At 36.5% G+C, this 17,609-nt stretch overlaps 3 protein-coding genes across 4 annotated transcripts; 2 read left to right on the plus strand and 1 right to left on the minus strand.

The window, feature by feature from the left end:
* The first annotated feature begins 956 nt into the window (after positions 1-956).
* On the plus strand, positions 957-4,538 carry glrx2 (glutaredoxin 2). 2 transcript variants are annotated; one of them, XM_032572358.1, is made up of 4 exons: positions 957-1,021; positions 2,561-2,627; positions 3,112-3,288; positions 3,804-4,538. In XM_032572358.1, the coding sequence occupies exons 2-4, from the start codon at positions 2,562-2,564 to the stop codon at positions 3,957-3,959; spliced, it is 399 nt and encodes a 132-aa protein (XP_032428249.1). In that variant the 5' UTR covers positions 957-1,021; position 2,561; the 3' UTR covers positions 3,960-4,538. The 2 variants fall into 2 exon arrangements, with proteins under 2 accessions (XP_032428249.1, XP_032428250.1); XM_032572359.1 differs by lacking the exon at positions 957-1,021 and adding an exon at positions 1,029-1,495.
* A 333-nt stretch (positions 4,539-4,871) lies between these two features.
* uchl5 (ubiquitin carboxyl-terminal hydrolase L5) lies at positions 4,872-12,489 on the plus strand. The gene is made up of 11 exons (XM_032572356.1): positions 4,872-5,074; positions 5,461-5,524; positions 5,604-5,709; positions 6,500-6,625; positions 6,781-6,842; positions 7,141-7,271; positions 7,444-7,507; positions 7,592-7,694; positions 9,740-9,853; positions 9,988-10,086; positions 10,541-12,489. The coding sequence occupies exons 1-11, from the start codon at positions 4,999-5,001 to the stop codon at positions 10,583-10,585; spliced, it is 990 nt and encodes a 329-aa protein (XP_032428247.1). The 5' UTR covers positions 4,872-4,998; the 3' UTR covers positions 10,586-12,489.
* Positions 12,490-15,296: 2,807 nt separating this feature from the next.
* On the minus strand, positions 15,297-17,401 carry LOC116725934 (regulator of G-protein signaling 2-like). Its single transcript, XM_032572357.1, has 5 exons — positions 17,268-17,401; positions 17,093-17,179; positions 16,690-16,751; positions 16,304-16,470; positions 15,297-16,202 (listed from the first exon to the last, which is right to left on the minus strand). The coding sequence occupies exons 1-5, from the start codon at positions 17,360-17,362 to the stop codon at positions 16,008-16,010; spliced, it is 606 nt and encodes a 201-aa protein (XP_032428248.1). The 5' UTR covers positions 17,363-17,401; the 3' UTR covers positions 15,297-16,007.
* Between the last annotated feature and the right edge of the window lie 208 nt (positions 17,402-17,609).

The following is a 17,609-nucleotide window of genomic DNA, read 5'->3' on the forward strand; positions in this document are numbered from 1 at the left end:
AAGCTGTTTGAAGCGTTTCTGTGCTGCCTCATCAGGTATTTTGGGATTTATGGTTGAATCTGCTGCCTGAGGTGGGCCAGAGTGGTCAAAGAGAAATTCAGAATGGATCTATTTTACTCTGCTTTTGACAAAGGAAGGGGAAATAGACATGCAGGTTAAATTTTTAACAAAGTGAGATAAATGGAAAGACAAAGCTCAAGTTTTATAGTAGCTGCATTTAAATAATGGGTATTGTATTCCAAGACACATACTTTTAAAACCTTGCAGCAATGAAAAGAGAAATTCAGTGTTTGAGCAACGAAAACTAAAAAGACAGTTGTCACATATGTAATCCTTTTGAGTGCATTTAAGAACAATAATTAAATATTAGTTAATGTGTTTTTGGTAAACCTCTTGAAAGTGCATAACTGCCACTGAAATGCACCTTTTTTGAAAAATGTTGTATGCAAAGCTCCTCTTTATATTTCACATGCTGAAACAAGGACAAATTATTTTCCATTTGTGTGATTTGAAATGTGATGTATTTCTTATAAACCTTTGAAGACAGAATTACACATGAGGAGGAATGATATTAAAAAAATCAGAAGAGTAAAATAAGTTAATGCGACAGCCTTTGCAGTCCAACAATGGTAAAATTTAAATGGCTTTGTCAGAATTTGAACACAGGGTTTACGTTTACCTCCAACACTCAACTATTTGCAGGTGCTGCAGCATTTTACTTGAGTTTTATCTCATTTTAACTCATTTATTAAAATTCAAATATTGTGGCATGATACCAATTTTGCCACAGATCCTTATGAATGTTATGTTCTGTAGTTGTCACAAAATAATTATCACAAATAATAGGGTGCTATTTTTAATTACTCATGTTGTAAATTTGTCCTTACTGTATTATTTATAAACACCAAATACTATAACTTTTTTATTTGCTTCACTTCCGTCCTGTTGGTGGCGGTAGCGTGCATTTCAGTTGATTCGCCACTTATTCACATAGGAAGAAGAAGGGCGCTCCATTCGTAAGGTAGGAATCGGACAGAAACGGTGTAAATAAGAGGGCAAAACCAGACGAAAAGCTTTAGACCGTGTGTTGTGTTGCTCCAGAGCTGCTCATACACTAACAGCATGTTTTATTCGAGGCACAAATTTGAGTCTTTACTAGCCTTTTGTTCATTTTTCACCATGTTTATCCTCGCAGACTGTTTTCGTAGAGTGGTATGGACCGATTGCAGGAGGTCATTCCCGCTTGCTTTATGTAGAAAATACAGAAGCTCAACTACTTTAATCAAACGTCCACGTTTCCTAGTTTAAAACTACTCATTCTTTTTGTAATTGTACCGTTAACATTAGCAAACCACTCAGCAGCTGTGAAGATATTGTTGTCCCAGACGCCGAACATCGTTGATTCGTCAAAGTGCTATTTCATTGTTTTTAAGGACTCTTGACCGACTTAGAAAAGATGTTTCAAAATCGAATATTCTAAAAATAATCAACCAAGGTATAAATCCCACAACACTGCTTTAAAACACAGTTACGTCTTCGTGACAGTCCAAGAAAAGCATTTCCAATCAATTAACATTCATCTTGGAAAAAACTTGACACAAAATAAGACAACAAACGTGGACAGGATTGTGCTAAATTTAAACCAACTTCCTTTAAGCATATTTTATTATCTGATAAAATAAGAATATATATATACAGTATATATACTGTATATATATATATATATATATATATATATATATATATATATATATATATATACAGTATGTTGTTTATATATATATATAGATACATACATGTAAGTTGTTTATATAATATCAGACCAAGTCTGATTCTATGTAATGGAGGTCATCATTGGAAATGATTTTCTGTGGTATAGAAATTGCTTTTATATAAATTGATATTTTAAGGAAAAATTATGCAGCATAGAGGAAATAGACCAGACTTAAAATGTCTTATTTTAAATTTTTGATTCTGAACTACAGCTCGTAAAGTAGACTAGATTCCCTAAAATTTGTGAAATAACTATTCATTCAAGCTTCCAGTTTCATGTCAACTTAACATTGCTTTCAACAAGCAGGGCAACTTTGTCTCTTCCTTAATTACTTTACAGCTTATTTCAGCTTACCGTGTTACTAATGTACTTTTCAATATAATCCTCCATTGACATACATATAGTTTGTTGTCTTTTTAATTGAGTAGACACTTCTGAGCAGTTAGACAGACATTTGAACCATTTGCTTATTAACCCTGTTAGGTGGATAATCCTAGATTATCGGTCTCTTAAACCGTACTGCAGTTGTAGAAAGGCCATTAACTGAAGCAGCAGTAGTGAATGCACGGTGTTGCTACCTTCCACTAACAGTAATTGCTAAAGCTGCAGCTATGGTTCATTTTTCCTTCCTTTTTGTTCTACTATTTTACCTTCCTTTCCTCCCTTCCTTTGGTATTATCACATTTCTAAGGTTATTAAATGTGCCTTACCGTGTGTGTTAGTTTTCATAGTCCTGTTTTCCTTTGGTTGTGCCAAATGGACCTATGTTTTTTATTCTTTCTTCAGGATGGGGAATCTTATCTCTTCCAGTACTGGGAGCCTCTCCAGTACAGCCTGTGTACAACTTATTCAGGTGACTAGTTGTTTACAAATCTACCTCATGCTTTCGTCGTGCTACTGTTAAGTGGATGCCCTTTGAAGCTCACTAATAACTCTTTGTATTTTAGATTTATGATTTAAGTCAAGAAATAGTGTTTGAAATATCTCTGACGACAGATCTATGTATAGTTGCTTCTCAGCTGGGTTCCTGCTCTCTTTAATCTTTTGTCTGCATACACATCGTCTGTCAGTGTGATCTTACAGATTACCGCAAGTTGTTTTTCAGTTCAGTTTGTAATTAGAATTATTAATGAAGTGAATTTTTTTTTTTTTTTTTACATAGACAGTTTTATTTTCAATTATGTGACTTACTTTTGATACCTATATTAAAAAGCTAATTGTGATGGAAAAAGTATCGAGTGTATGCTAATGGTAAATCATGGATACCTAATGAATCCTGGAAATATTCAGTGAAAGCCTTATAGTGGGCTAATTTCTATTTTCCCTCAATCTTTCAGGAGATGGTGTCACAGAACTGTGTTGTCATATTCTCCAAGACCACCTGTCCTTATTGCAAAATGGCCAAAAATGTGTTCAATGAAATTGGTGCCAATTACAAGGTGATTGAACTGGACCAGCACAACGATGGGAAGAGACTTCAGGAGGCCTTGGCACAGTTGACTGGTGTCAGAACAGTAAGAGTGTTAGATCTTAACGTGAGACTTTTAATGAACAGTTTATTTGAATTTTCGAATTTAAAAAAAATTATATATATATTTATTTCAGCCACACATAAGACCAAAATTATTCATACTCTGGCAGATTTTAGTTTCCTTTGATTTTACTAACAAGTTTCTTTTGACTGGAAGTAATATTAATGTTTTGAAGTGAGCCAAAAAATGTGAAAACAGGGTTTGGAATGAATAAAGCAGGCTAATTAAGCTTACAATCCTTTGTCTTCGCCCAATAGTAAATTTGAGTAAAAGCTGGGTGTTAATCAAACAATTTAAATGATCTCTACTGATTCTTTGAAGCAGAGTGGTCAGAAATCCGTCCAGAAATGTGTGAGAAGATGTTTGTTGTAGGGGGGAAGGAGGGCGTTTTTTTTCTCTTTTTTACGCAAATTCTATTTAAGCAGTAGTCTCTTAAAGCTTTCCCTGTAGGTGGCACACATTAAATTTTCCTATGTTGTCATTGTTTATTTGTTCAGGTTCCAAGAGTTTTTGTGAACGGAAGCTGCATTGGGGGCGGCTCTGACACCAAGCAGCTCCATCAGCAGGGAAAGTTGCTGCCGCTCATCGAGCGGTGCTCCCCCTGCTGTATTACCGAAGGATCAGGCAGTGGACACTTTGAACCCTCTAAATGACTAACCGTCGTTTTAGCCTTTTTAAATCCTCTATTATTTAATGCTTTACTTAATTGTATACTAGAAGTTACAAATTTTTTGAACATGTCCATGCTCTTGGTTTATCAAAGTCAAACAGATTGTTGATGTCCAATTTGCTTGTATTTTCTCATAGATGTGAAGTATCAGTATACATTTTATTAAAATCTCCCATCTTAAAACATAAGTAAACCCTGAAAGCACTTCTGTTCCTTTGTTGAATTACAAAATAAAAGGGAAAAAATAGCTTTAAACTTTAATATGTACTGGAATTGGGATACCTGGAAATATTAAAACACCTGATTATAACACACACTTTACTATGCTGCTAGTCTGCAAATCTTGGAGAACAACATTATGTGTATTTTAGTAACTTATTGTTCTTTGACATTTTAGCAATAGCTGTGAATGTCTGAATGTTTACTAGAGAATAGCATTGATAAAAAAACTTTCCAATGCATGTCAAAGGTTCCAGGAGAGCCTAAATAGGAGAAAAGTATTTTTATTCCTGTACGTCAGATGTACATTATTTAATAAACGTGAAAGAAATACCATTCTCAAGTTCCAGTGCATTTGTCTGCATTTCTCTCCTCTTTTGGAGGTGATTTTTTTTTTTTTTTGTTTCTGTTGACATTTTAATATTGGAGCTTATCAGTGAATTACAAGCAATAATAAGATAGAAATTATAATGCATATTTTCATTGAATCAAATGCTGTATTTATTGATGTGCTACTGTATTATGATGCATTTCTACATTTAACATTCACAAAGAGTCATGGGCATACAAGTCGAAATATTAGACCATAACGAATATATATTTATTTTTTTTGCAAAGTGGTGGTAGCACCCCACCGGTGTGTCCTCTAAAACAAATCGCGCGTACCCTGCTAGAACACATTGCACCGCATAGAAGTGAGGTCACTGTGCTACAATTAATTAGCCTAGCTAGCGTGTGCACCGCTAAGCTATAATAATTTGATAAATATATATGTTCTGAGGGCTTAACTGTACGGTGGAAAAATGTCTGGCAGCGCAGGAGAATGGTGTCTGATGGAGAGCGACCCCGGAGTGTTCACGGAGCTCATTAAAGGTTTCGGTGAGTGTTTCCTGTCCAAACGTTGGCAGCTCTTTCAATATAATGTGGCTATGCGCAAACGCTAGCTAGTTGCTGCAAAGCTAACTTCTAAATTAGCTGGTGGAGAGTAATTTTCTTCATTGTGTATACATTTAACCAGCTGAGAATCTTGATCTGGCATCTGAATTTTACATGTTTTAAACATTTGCATGCGGTAACTGGGTAGCGGTCGATAACTTCATCAGGGAAGCTAAATAGCTAGCATTACTCAGCGTTCAAAAACGACGGCGCGTAAAAACAATCCGCAAAGATAGCGGACTTGTGTTTGTTGTCAAACCGCGTGTAAAGATATTTTATTTTTTCCGCTATTTAAATGTTAGTTTAATGCTGCTTTTTTTATTTGTCAGGCTGTAAAGGGGCTCAGGTTGAAGAGATCTGGAGTATGGAACCAGAGAACTTTGAGAACCTGAAGTATGTTTATATTCGCTACTTGACTTTATCGCACTCCTTCTCTTAAGGTGTAATTTTTAATAAATCTGTTCTGTCTCAGGCCAGTCCACGGGTTGATTTTTCTCTTCAAGTGGCAGCCAGGGGAAGAACCAGCAGGATCAATTGTCCAGGATTCAAGGCTAGACCACATTTTCTTTGCTAAACAGGTAAATCGTTTACAATGAAACCTACTCAGCGAAGGTTAAACAAACCCAGGACTGAAATAAGTTTAAGTAATAATTGTTTCCCTTTGTTTTCTTTAATGTTAAACAGTTCATCCAAGATAATGTTTTTGCTATGCTTTTACTGCATGAATGTGAAATTTAAAACTCTTGTAAAAAACATATCTGTAGCACACAGGTTTTCTCATTGTGGTGTAGGTTTGTATCTTAAACAATTAAAGAAAAGGGAAAAGGTTAAATGTTTTCACGATTTCTTTGAGATGAAATGTGAAAAGTGTGGTGTACATTTGGATTCAGTCCCCTGGAGTCATATCAAAGAAGACTCGGCTCTCATGTACACACTGAAATATTAAACTGATGTTTTGATTTTTTTTTCCCACTATGGGACTCATTTTCAAAAATAATATTTTTTTTCCTGTTGTTCCAAAACATCAGATCCATGTGGACGCACACCCTAAATGGCAATATATTTACGGATACACCTAATGTCTTCCCCGTGTCTATTATATAAAAACCTTGATTTAATTCGAGCTACTTGAAGGAAATATATTTGCATGAACAGTTTATAAAAAAAATGCTAATGTCACAAAAATGTTATTGACCAGAAAGAATATCTTCAATACCGTTTTTCTGTTTAATTGTTAGTATTGTTGCAGCTCTAGTCCATTTCCAACTGCATAGTGTGAAGATGCTGCAGATCCTTATTACTGTTAATCAGTGGTTGTTCTGTGCGTTTTTAAATGTGTGTAATTTCTGCTCTGTGTGCCATTTTCAGGTCATAAACAATGCATGCGCCACCCAGGCGATCATCAGCGTTCTGCTCAACTGCTCCCATCCGGACATGTTGCTTGGCGACACATTGACAGAGTTCAGAGAGTTTTCTCAGAGTTTTGATGGAGCTGTACGTAAATGGTATCTTTGTATACTTGCTGGCTTTTTTCACTTATGATGAGAGAAGAGATAAACAACATGACTTGAATAGCTCTCTCCGCCTCTGCATTTTGTGATGCCAGCGTTTCACCGTGGGTTTTATAATCTTCTGCATTTGCTTCTCAGATGAAGGGTCTGGCTCTCAGCAACTCTGAAGTGATCCGACAAGTTCACAACAGCTTTGCAAGGTGAGCGCTTTCCCATGTCATTCCTAAGCTCTTTTCTTTTTAGCCTCTTGTAAATTTGTGAATTAGCTGCTGAATTAATATGTGTATTCTGAAATACAAGTCAGTTTCAAAATATTCAGCATTCTTGACTGTTGTTTTTTCAATCTAATAACATAAAGAAGACGTTTTTTCTACAGTTTATACTAATAATTCATTGAAAAAGTCTTTTGCTTTATGTTTGCTTTATTTGTGTCTAACGTTAACATCAGAATTTGTCCCATTATGATTATCTTTGACTGGGTTTTTATGTGTTTTAAAGACAGCAGATGTTTGAATTTGATGCAAAGTCTTCAGCAAAGGATGAAGACGCCTTTCACTTTGTGAGCTATGTTCCTGTTAACGGCAGACTGTATGAGCTGGATGGGCTTCGGGAAGGACCAATCGACTTGGGTAAACAGAATGATTCACTTTATGCATATTTTAGTTGGTTAAAGTTTCTGTATAAATTGTAAAAACAAAAAAATGTAAATCTTAACATGAGATCTTGATTATCTTTTGATAGTGATGTACTATACATGCTTGTGGAAACAACAGATTTTCATAGTAGTGTTTTATGCCACAGGTACCTGCAACCAGGATGACTGGATCAGTGCAGTTCGCCCAGTAATTGAGAAAAGAATACAGAAGTAAACAATATACGGAAATAACAAGTTTTTACAAAAAGTTTAAGTCTATTAAATGCTGAGAGAAATTCTTGTTTTCTTCTTCAGGTACAGTGAAGGAGAGATCCGATTCAACCTGATGGCCATCGTATCCGACAGGAAGATGGTATACGAGAAGAAAATTGCAGAGCTCCAGGCTCAGCTTACAGAGGTAAGAAGCAATGAGAAATAATATTACTTTTCTTATTTGAAGGCTTAACTGCATGCTTGACTTTAAAATAAAAAATGCTGTTTACACTTGAATCATGCATTCATTTTATTACTTTAAAATATGCTTTTGCAACTGTTTCTACTTTTTTTTTGCCTAGTAAAAAGCCCAAAATTAACCAACTAAAGCCTCAACAAGCGGTTTAGTAATTGTTAAAATCCCTGTTTTTTGTCTTACCTTCACTAGTAAAACAGAAAAAAAAGTTATCACTAAGGGAATTGAGGATTAATAGTCCCTAAAGTTGATTCACAAATATGTCAGTCTGGTATCCTTTCCAGAAATTACCTTAAAGAATTTCTGAAACAGTTTTGCAAAAATGACGATGAAACCACGTATTTGAGATTTTTTGTTGTTGTTGTTGGATAATCTCTCTACTGCTGCATTTGTTGCAAGTGCTGACCATTTTGCTCCTTTACTGTTTTCTACCTCTGCATTCCTGACTTTGTTCAGGTATGAAATTATGTTAACCACAAGATGGTTATCAACTATTTTGTGTCAATTTATACCTGTCAGGGAGACGTTTCGCATTTTGTTTCCACCTCTCAGTTGCCAGCTTTACCCTCACTAACTTCTCAAAACACCACTAAGAAGTGGCTTCAGTCTTCAGAGGATGAAAGTGTGCATTGCAGGGACACGTTGCCAATTGAGGGGATATTGGTTGTGTACTTTTTTGTTTATTCTTTTATTTTTTTAAGCCCAAATTACATTTATCAGACTATAATTGTATAAACTAACTAACTGTAAAACCTTAAAGCTCCACCAGACTTCACACGTGGTTGTGGGTTAGTTTGTGTTCTCACACGGTGGAAACCACCTGGTGACGCTCATTCCCACTACAGCATGCATCACGCCAAGGTCCCCACTTTGTCCCTGCATCCTTCATTTTGCTTTAGTGAAACGCCACTCCACTTTAAAATTTCTATCTAAGAGTTTTTAGCCATTTGACAACCTTTGTAGGTATTTTGTGAAAAATTGTACAAATATACATATTTCTTCACAGCATCTGATGAACATTCCTCCAATTTAATGTGAACGAACAAAACCCATTTAAGTGAAACATCAGTGTTGCTGTCTGAGTAAATTTCTGCATAAAACACGCTTCTGACCACTCACAAAACACATTGCAGAGCTCTGTTGAAGTAGTTCTACATGGACTGATGTCCAGAAATGGTCCAAACAGGATCATTCAGTTTTTGGTATGCGATTAAGTCAATGAGAGCAGATTTTAATGGTTTGGGGGAAGCATGGGTGAGCCTTCAATGTGAAGTCATCAAACCAGGTTTTGGTGTGCATATATACAATTGGTAGCAGAACTCAAACCAGTTGCATACATGTTAAATAATGCACCAGCTTTCTCTGCTTTCTTTCAGGTCTTGTCTGCCATTTAGAATTGTCTAATTACAGCTTTCTTTCTCATTGTTGCAGCCCATACAGTCATTTGTATACATTTAGCTTTGATTCAAAGATACATTTTTTAAAAAAAGAAGCTGCTTGATAGAGGTGTTGGTTTGGAATCCAGCAGTAAATTAAGTCCTTACAATATTATCCCTGTATGTATACACATAAAGAGCACATCAATATTTTTCTACCTAACTCAAAACTGCATGCAGCATTTTTCGCTTTTTATGAGTGAGGCGTGAAAGACGCACATAATCAGTAGTTGTTCACGTTAACCATAAGCTGCCTGAAACTTTTAGCCTTTCCAAAAATCATTTTTTGTTCAATTAAGACATTACAAAATTACAAAATCTTGATTAAACATTTATATTGCTGTGAATTTTTTTTCACCACCAGAGGTCAGCAAAAGTTTTCTTTTCCTAACTTCATGTAACCTTTTTCAGTGACATCTTTTAAAGCACTGCTCGTTTGTCTTATTTTCAGACGCACAGATCAGAAGAAGATCCTTCTGTATCCAACAAACTGTTTAGACTCTTCTTTTTTCTAAATCACCCTTTCAGTAATTTTTGTTTTCATTACTATGTTTGCAGGAGGAGCCCATGGACACAGACCAGAACAACACATTTCTTAGCTCCATCCAGTCAGAGATTGCCAAGTGTCAGCTCCTTATTGAAGAGGAGAACCAGAAGCTTAAAAGATATAAGGTTAACAACACAAAATGGTTCATAAATTTAGAGCTCTGCTTTATTTGACCATTTATCCGTATTTATTGGTTCATTTATCCGTCACAGAACAAATGTAGCTTTGCCCAGCTCTTTTAAATTCTGCTTTCTTGCAGATTGAAAATATTCGACGAAAGCACAACTACCTTCCCTTCATCATGGAGCTACTGAAGACATTGGCAGAGTACCAACAGCTAATACCTTTGGTGGAAAAGGTAACAATTCTCTCCCTTTTGCAGTTTTCCACGACTTTATTGACTCTGGGTTCACAGAGTCTGAGAATATAAGTGCCATGACATTTCTAAACGTCCACCATTAAGCATGCCAATTAATTTAATGAGCCATCTGGGTGCGACCTGCAGGTACTCTTTGTGGGCTGAGAATGAGAGATAATTCTTTCCGAGGAAGATAAAAGGCTTGTTAAAAGGAAAATAATTACCACTTTTGATGAAGCACTCCTTTCTAGAAAAGTGCCAAATGAAACGACTAAACCACTGCTTCAATTTTTATTTTGTACACTAGACGGCATCACCTGTGAACATTATATTTTCAAAAGCAAGGCAGGTTGATTTGTAAGAAAAAGCTAAAACCGTTTAATTGTCTTTTGTTTTAACACATTTATGCTGTACCAATTGAAACATCATGGTCAATGTGGGTTTTTCTAAACAGGCAAAAGAAAAACAGAGCGCTAAAAAGGCTCAGGAGGCCAAGTGAAGAACACCAACACTGACTTCATCAGAGAAATTTCCAATCAGACAAAAGCACCCAATCATCCTGAACACCGGAGTTACTCTTTCGTCAGTGAGCCATGTACAGATTCATCAGTTATCTTCATGAGAGCGAGTGTGGACGGCCTGCGGCGCTCACACTGTGGCTTCCTGTGAATTATTCAGAAAGAAAGAACTGCACTGCAGCTGCAGCACAGAGACTGTCTGATGAAACGCTGTCCCCATGTGTTTTTATTAGCGCTAATGCATGTCTGAAGGAAAAAATGTGGTAATATTTTGTTTTGTCTTATTTTCATAATAAAATGTCTAGACATTTGTGAGTTGTTTGGTTTTCAGAGATTTAATTTCCATCTTGCTCTTTTTCACCCATCTTCTGGTTTATATTTTAAGCCAGACGATGGTTTAAGATATTGTAGATAGAAAAGAGTAAATTACTTCCAAAAACTCTCCGACATATTCTAGAAAAAACATGGCAATTTCTGAGTTTGTAAAGTGGAAATTTTTTGACTTTTCAAACTAAGAAATGTCCAAGTGTTAGGGGTCAATTCTGTCTACAACAGTCTTTATACACCGTGGTATAATCTCGTCTAAAGAGATTCAGTGCTGTTAGTCAGACATGAGTTTTTACCGCCACCTACAGTCGAAGCGATGTAATAGCATTTTAAAAGTGTTGCTGGAGCGATCACTAAGTCTACATAATTCATAAGGTATCACTCAAACATTGGGATGTGGTTTGCATGCCATTATTAGTTCATCTAATATTTTTTTGTGTTATTTGATTTTGAGTCATTAAAACTTACAGATGATTAAAACCAATGTTAAGTAAATGGATAGTAAATGTTAAGATAACATTTACTATCCATAACAAAAATGGATAGTAAATGTTACTGTCACAACTTCCTGGAGAAGATGGACATTAACACCTTCAACATGAAGCTGAGGTCACACGTTATTAAAGATGCTGGCTGTTCAGAGTGGTGCAACCAATCATTTATGAATCGTTGAGCTCAAAGAAAAAGTGGGGTAGGAATAAGTGTACAAGTAACAGGGCAGCCATAGTCTACAGAGGATTGCCCTTACCTGGATTAAGGAGGAAAAGGAATAAAATTTTGCACTACATTTGGAAATCAATGTTGCAGAGTCTGGAGGAGGGAGGAGAGACACCAATGTATAATTACTGGAGGACCAGAGTTAACTTTCCAGTCAGTAAGGAGTTCTGGATAAATGTGAGCTGTCTTTTATCAAGACTAAAGTCATCATAGCCATGTGCTTGGACATTTGTGAGCACTTCATGCTTCCATCTGCTGAAAAGTGTTATGGAGATGATGATTTTATTTCCCAACAGAACCTAACACCTACCCACACTGCCAAAAGTGCCAATACCTGGTTTAAATTCCATGATATATCACGGCCAGAATACCCAGCAAACTCCATGGCATGACATGTTTACGCAGCAACTCGTGCAAAAGAAACCCAGACCATGTATTAAATTTAGCAAAGCAATATTTCTCAATATTTTGCAAATATTACATTTTTATGCAATTTCAAATCCTTCTCAGACATTATTTTGGGTTTTCATTAGCTGCAAGCTGTGACGTCTTGAGATAGTGTGATGAATCTACATGATGTGATAATTTAATAGTTTTTAATTTAATTAGTTAAAACGGTTTTTTGATGATGAACAAATGATTTGATATTTTAATTTGATCTCCATCTGTATATGTAGCCACATGGTAACCAGCTGTAGTTTTATTTAAGTATGACTGATAAAACATTTTTGTTAACATATAATCTCATTTTGTTAGAATCATTGTGTTGCGATTGTTAGCTTTTTGACAAAGCATGGAATTGTAATTTTGTAAATAAGACCAATAAAAGAAATCCAGTCCATCAATTGACTGTCTATACCTGGTTGTCCATGCGACAGTTGGTGCCAATGCAAACTCCATGCAGAAAGACGTCATGCCGGATTCAAACCCTGAACCTTTTTGCTACGATGCAACACTGCTACCAACTGAGCCACTGTGCAGCCCCTTTTAAAAATATTCATACTTAGAATTGTTTTAAGTTCTCCAAGTTTTTACGTGTTTTTGGATTATTTAGTATATATGGGTTTGTCCCACGGTTTAATCTCAATGATAAAGTGAAGCCATTGCATCTGTTTATCAAAGGACTTACAATGAGCTCACAAGGCTTCTGCGTCCAAGACTTGTGGGGATATACACAAAATTATTTTCTGAAACAGAAATCCACTCATAGATCAACCAAAACAGCACATGGTTTTCCATTTCTTAGAGTTAGAAATATGTTGATGTTCCAAACTTTCTCTTCCCATTTGAATCAGCATCTGAATGGAAACTTACTGAGAATGCACTTATTTGCTTTAATTGCTGCTCTTGAACAGAGCGTACTTCTAAACCTCTGTGCATTCTGACGCATCTGCAGTCTGCTGACCGAAGTAAGACGTGGCCAGTTTCTAATTTTAGATCCAGAGTTTACATATGCACCTTAAGTACTTATTGGACCCGATCCCAGGAGTCTGTTGCCAGGTCAGTGCATGGCAACGGACGAAAAACTCATTGGTCTTACTACCAGCTGAGGGGGGAAAAAAAAATCCTCTCTGTTTTATTATTCTCTGTCACGACACGTGAACGAGCAACTAAAGTAGCAAGTATTCTGTTCAGCAGAGGTTTTTGTATACCCTAATCACCACGCTGTATTTAGCTCTTTATTGAATCCACTAAAATTATCTGTGTGTTTGACTAGGGTCACGGGACAAAGTACCGCAGTTGACAGACGGGGAACACAAATGCTATGAAAAAGAATGAAGTCCTAAATAGCAAGACTGCTGCATAACGGAATGCGTATTTGGTATGCCTACTTGGAGGGTCAAGGAAAGTTTATTTATGAAGCTCATTATCGCACACAGTTCCTTAGAGAGCTGAAGAGGCCCATTGCTAAAAACGTTTCTGTTCAAAGTATTTAAACATAAACCCAAGTAAATTAATGTAACCTGACATCAAATGTCAGAAAAACAACACAGATGACAGGAGGTGCAGGCTTTCTTTTTGCTTATAGTCCAATATGTTTCCAACAAGCACAAAATTTTAGACACTGAAGTTAAAAAAAAATAAATAATCTGCAGTAATCATACAAACATAAGGAACATCTCTTCTTTTGCTGTCATAAAAACCTTAAAACAAATACAAAGAGTAAATTGTACACATTTACTCAGTCGACTACACCCACTTTTATTGACACAGGCCAGAAATAGACTGCTCTCAGCTGCAGGCACAGAGAAGAAAAAGAAAAAAAAAGAATATGTTTCTAGGTAAAGGCAGCAGGAGGTGTCAGGAGCAGGATGCTTGTTTCCTCCTGCTGCAAGGAGTTCTCAGCCTCTTTGAACGCAGACATACGTCAGACTGGAGGAGGATTCACACTGTCTCTTCTTCTCCACTGACAATCTAAACACTCATCATTGTTATTATAGTCAAACAAAGAAGGGTGTAGTATTCCAAAAAGATAAGGAATGTTGTAGTTGTGTGACTTAGCAAACTGTTTCTAATAGCTAGGTACATTGCAGACCTTTGTCCTTTTGCCATGGGTAAATGACTGCTATTTAAATTACACCTTCTAATTTAGGCTGAGTGATGCTGACTGCGTGGCATCTAGAGAATTTTCCACTAAAATTAGCAAAGAGACTTATACTTAATGAAATGGCCTTCTGCATGAATTCCCACATGTAGTGCCTTCCAGAAGTTTTTATGTATCTTTGTAACTTTGTTGCAGCTGAAATTTACAAGCTGCAACAAAGTTCACTTGTATTTATGCACAGCACTTAAATAAAACTATGTATAGTTGGGAAGATAGAGGAAACAGTAAAATCTGAAAAGTGTTGCATACATTTGTATTCAGCCACCGTTACTGTACTTCTACACAATATAAAACTAAACTTTTTAAAATATAGTCCACCAATGTGTAATTTAATCTTAGTATAAGTACAGCTGTTCTGTGAGGTTTGTTGCAGGACATAATTGACCTAAATTGTTAAGACTTCCAAGGGAAGGAAGTGTTGGAATAAAGCTACAGAAAAGTTATACGCAGAGTTAGGTTATAAAAATTTAACATTCTACAAAACTCTGTTCAATCTGTAATTTGAACATAGACCCAGTCCAACTGCCGCCCTACCAAAACATGTCTGTCCACCTAAACTGACACAGGGTTAAGGAAAAGCTTAATCACAGAGGTACCCAAAAGGTTAGTGGGTAACTCTGGAGGAACTGCAGAGATTCACAGCTCAGATGGGACAAGAATGACTCATGGAGGCCTAGTCCACAAATGAGTTCCTCTTGAAGCTCATTTTCTGAGTGCATTCATTTGAAAAGGTGGACACCGCACTTTGAATCATTGTATGGCATCATAGGTATCTTGTGTAACAATAAATGTAATTCGTGATTGCCTGATAATATTTTTGATACTTGAGTAGCTTAAATAATATAATTACTATTCTAAATCAACCACTAATTTCCTAAAACCTTGGTCAAATCCACAAACATCTATGGATTAAATGTACAAAAGCATTGAAGAAATAGCTTACTAGAGTGATCTTAACGTGGGTGAAAGATCTGGCAGTGAAGCTGAGATTCTAATGTATAGGTTTATGGTTGAACTAGATCTATAAAGAACCACATTCAAGGTTTTCAACATTGAGAAAATATTTTATTTCTAAAGCAGGCCAGCTGCCCAAAGCTTAAATATACATGAAATATTATATCTAGTGCAGGATTGCAGTATTTACATTCTCACAATCATTTGCAGTGAAAACAGTTGACATTATCATACACATTAAACTTGCACACCTTGTGTAAACAAGTGCAAATGCGAGTAAAAAAAAAGGGGGTTACAGAAAAGTGTAAGACTCTTTTACATAGTCCTTCAGTGGATTTTGACTAAACATACATTCTTACAGCACTGTCGGTTTCATTGGAGCAGAGAAGCACAGTTCAGTGCTTTCATTTCTCAGTTCTGCAGCTCTACAATGTTATTCTGTTCTAAGTGTATTGTTCCATAAAACTTGAAATAGCCTAAAATTGTAATAGTGGATCAAAAAAAAAAAATGTGGGTAATGACCCGGTGATGAAAATGTAACCTTAATTCCACCTTGTAAAAAGTTTCTGCACTTTTCCTGCAGCTTATTTATATTAACCTCACAGCTTCCTTGTTGAAATCCCGCAGCAGGACAACCTAAAAATTCACTTTGCATTTTCCACACTCGCTGCTGCTGTTAATGTTCAAAATTTGCATTCAGGTCTGTTATCCTGATGCAGCTCCTGGAATGAACATCATCTGCACTGAACTCACAGTCATAGCAGTAAACAAATGACTTCAGGAGTGTGTGTGTGGTTTGACTAGCACTTTATGAGCTTGCTATTTCCACTGGCAACTGCACACAGTTCCTTGTAGAGGTCTGAGTGGATAAACCTAGGGTAGGAATTGTTTTCCATCAAGCTGTAGACTTTCTTCTGTGCAGCCTGGAAGCTCGTGGCAGTGGGTGCATGTAAGCATTGCTCAATAGCATTTCTTGTGTTGAAATCCAGATTTATCTGTGGCAAAAAAACCCAAAATATTTAACATTTGATATTCTCAAAACCACAGAGAAAATGACATAAGTTAAAATAACTTCCCAAAGAGCAAATGTTCTTACCTCCTTTGGAGCTTCACTTTTAATGAACTCCTCATAGATGCGGTTGGCCTTGGATGTCAGCGCTTTTTGTGACGTGAGGGACTTGAAGTTCTCACAAGCCGTCCAAAACTCGACGTTTTCCTCACAGAACTCGGACTTCAAAAAGATATGGAAGGCAGCTTTCCCATCTGTGGGAGGAAGAAACAGAGCATGAGGATTGTGAGATGTTCCCTTGCGTCTTTCTGAGGCTCTTTGCCCATTAATGGAAGGTAAAGTGAGTGCAAAGCTATTACGAGCTTTGGTTTATTGAGGCCAATAAAATTCCTTTATTCAGCTCCCAGTTACAGTGTGACCTTTGAGACGCTTTTATGTAAGACTGCTGCAGCAGCGGGATGAATGATACTTACATTTATGGCCGAGTAGTTTGTCAAGTGACTGTGCCCATTGGTTCACGTCATCAACACTTGGCCTGAGGGTAGAGAACAGAGCTCTCGTAAGAGGTAATTATAGCTGAGACAACTACCACTTTTTACGCCACTGTAAATCCTTGCAATTGATTACAACAGCTAAAATAGTATTACAATCGACTGGCTATAATTTCACTAGACTTGACTACATAGCCTTACTTTCTTTTTGCAGTTTGTTCTGCTACACTGAACACTGTAATCTCTTTCACTTTGAATATATTCAGTCCTTTTGACAGTAGGCTGTATCAAAATATAGTTATGTGGATAAAAGTCCTCAAACCTAAATTAATACAATGTATCAACCACATACATATATGTGCATATATAAAAATTGCCATCCTACCTGTATGACTTATTTTTCATTGGATGCAGAATCGACTTGGAAGAGTTTGTCCACAGAAATCTTATTCTGTTTCTCCAGTTCTTTCTCCTGTTAAAAAGTACAAAATACATTAATCACTTCTTATTTTAAGTAAAGTTTCATTAAGAACATCAAAAGATCTTTGAATAAGACTTACTTCATCCCCCTTTTCTCTGCAGACAGGTCACTGGGTTTCATGCAGTCAGGAAGAGCCATGTTTTGTGACGACATGCTGCTGAGGTTCTCTCTCATGGTTTAGTCTTGTCTCTTTCTCCCTCTTGGCTTGTTAGGCTGCTTTATACTTTTTGCTCTGGAAGTCATGGATGACGTATAGGAGGGCGGTCCAACCAGACTCTGAATGGACTCTGGTATGCCTCTGCCTGTGACTTTGCCTGAGGCAGAAGAGAGGCTGTCACTGCATAAACATTCCCTCCCTGAAAATGCTGCCGGTTTTCAAAATTAAGAGTGAGGTGAAATATATGGCAAACATTGTTTATAT

The sequence above is a fragment of the Xiphophorus hellerii genome, chromosome 9 (assembly GCF_003331165.1).
Source record: "Xiphophorus hellerii strain 12219 chromosome 9, Xiphophorus_hellerii-4.1, whole genome shotgun sequence".
Taxonomy (NCBI): Eukaryota; Metazoa; Chordata; class Actinopteri; order Cyprinodontiformes; family Poeciliidae; genus Xiphophorus; species Xiphophorus hellerii.

Coding starts and splice junctions, on each gene's coding strand:
- glrx2 (XM_032572358.1), top strand. CDS start 2,562: ATGGGGAATCTTATCTCTTCCAGTACTGGGAGCCTCTCCAGTACAGCC. Junction 2,628..3,111: donor CCTGTGTACAACTTATTCAG/GTGACTAGTTGT, acceptor TCAATCTTTCAG/GAGATGGTGTCACAGAACTG. Junction 3,289..3,803: donor AGTTGACTGGTGTCAGAACA/GTAAGAGTGTTA, acceptor TTATTTGTTCAG/GTTCCAAGAGTTTTTGTGAA.
- uchl5 (XM_032572356.1), top strand. CDS start 4,999: ATGTCTGGCAGCGCAGGAGAATGGTGTCTGATGGAGAGCGACCCCGGA. Junction 5,525..5,603: donor GAGAACTTTGAGAACCTGAA/GTATGTTTATAT, acceptor GTTCTGTCTCAG/GCCAGTCCACGGGTTGATTT. Junction 5,710..6,499: donor ACATTTTCTTTGCTAAACAG/GTAAATCGTTTA, acceptor TGCCATTTTCAG/GTCATAAACAATGCATGCGC.
- LOC116725934 (XM_032572357.1), bottom strand. CDS start 17,362: ATGAGAGAGAACCTCAGCAGCATGTCGTCACAAAACATGGCTCTTCCT. Junction 16,752..17,092: donor ATGAAAAATAAGTCATACAG/GTAGGATGGCAA, acceptor CTCTACCCTCAG/GCCAAGTGTTGATGACGTGA. Junction 16,471..16,689: donor CAAACTACTCGGCCATAAAT/GTAAGTATCATT, acceptor TTCCTCCCACAG/ATGGGAAAGCTGCCTTCCAT.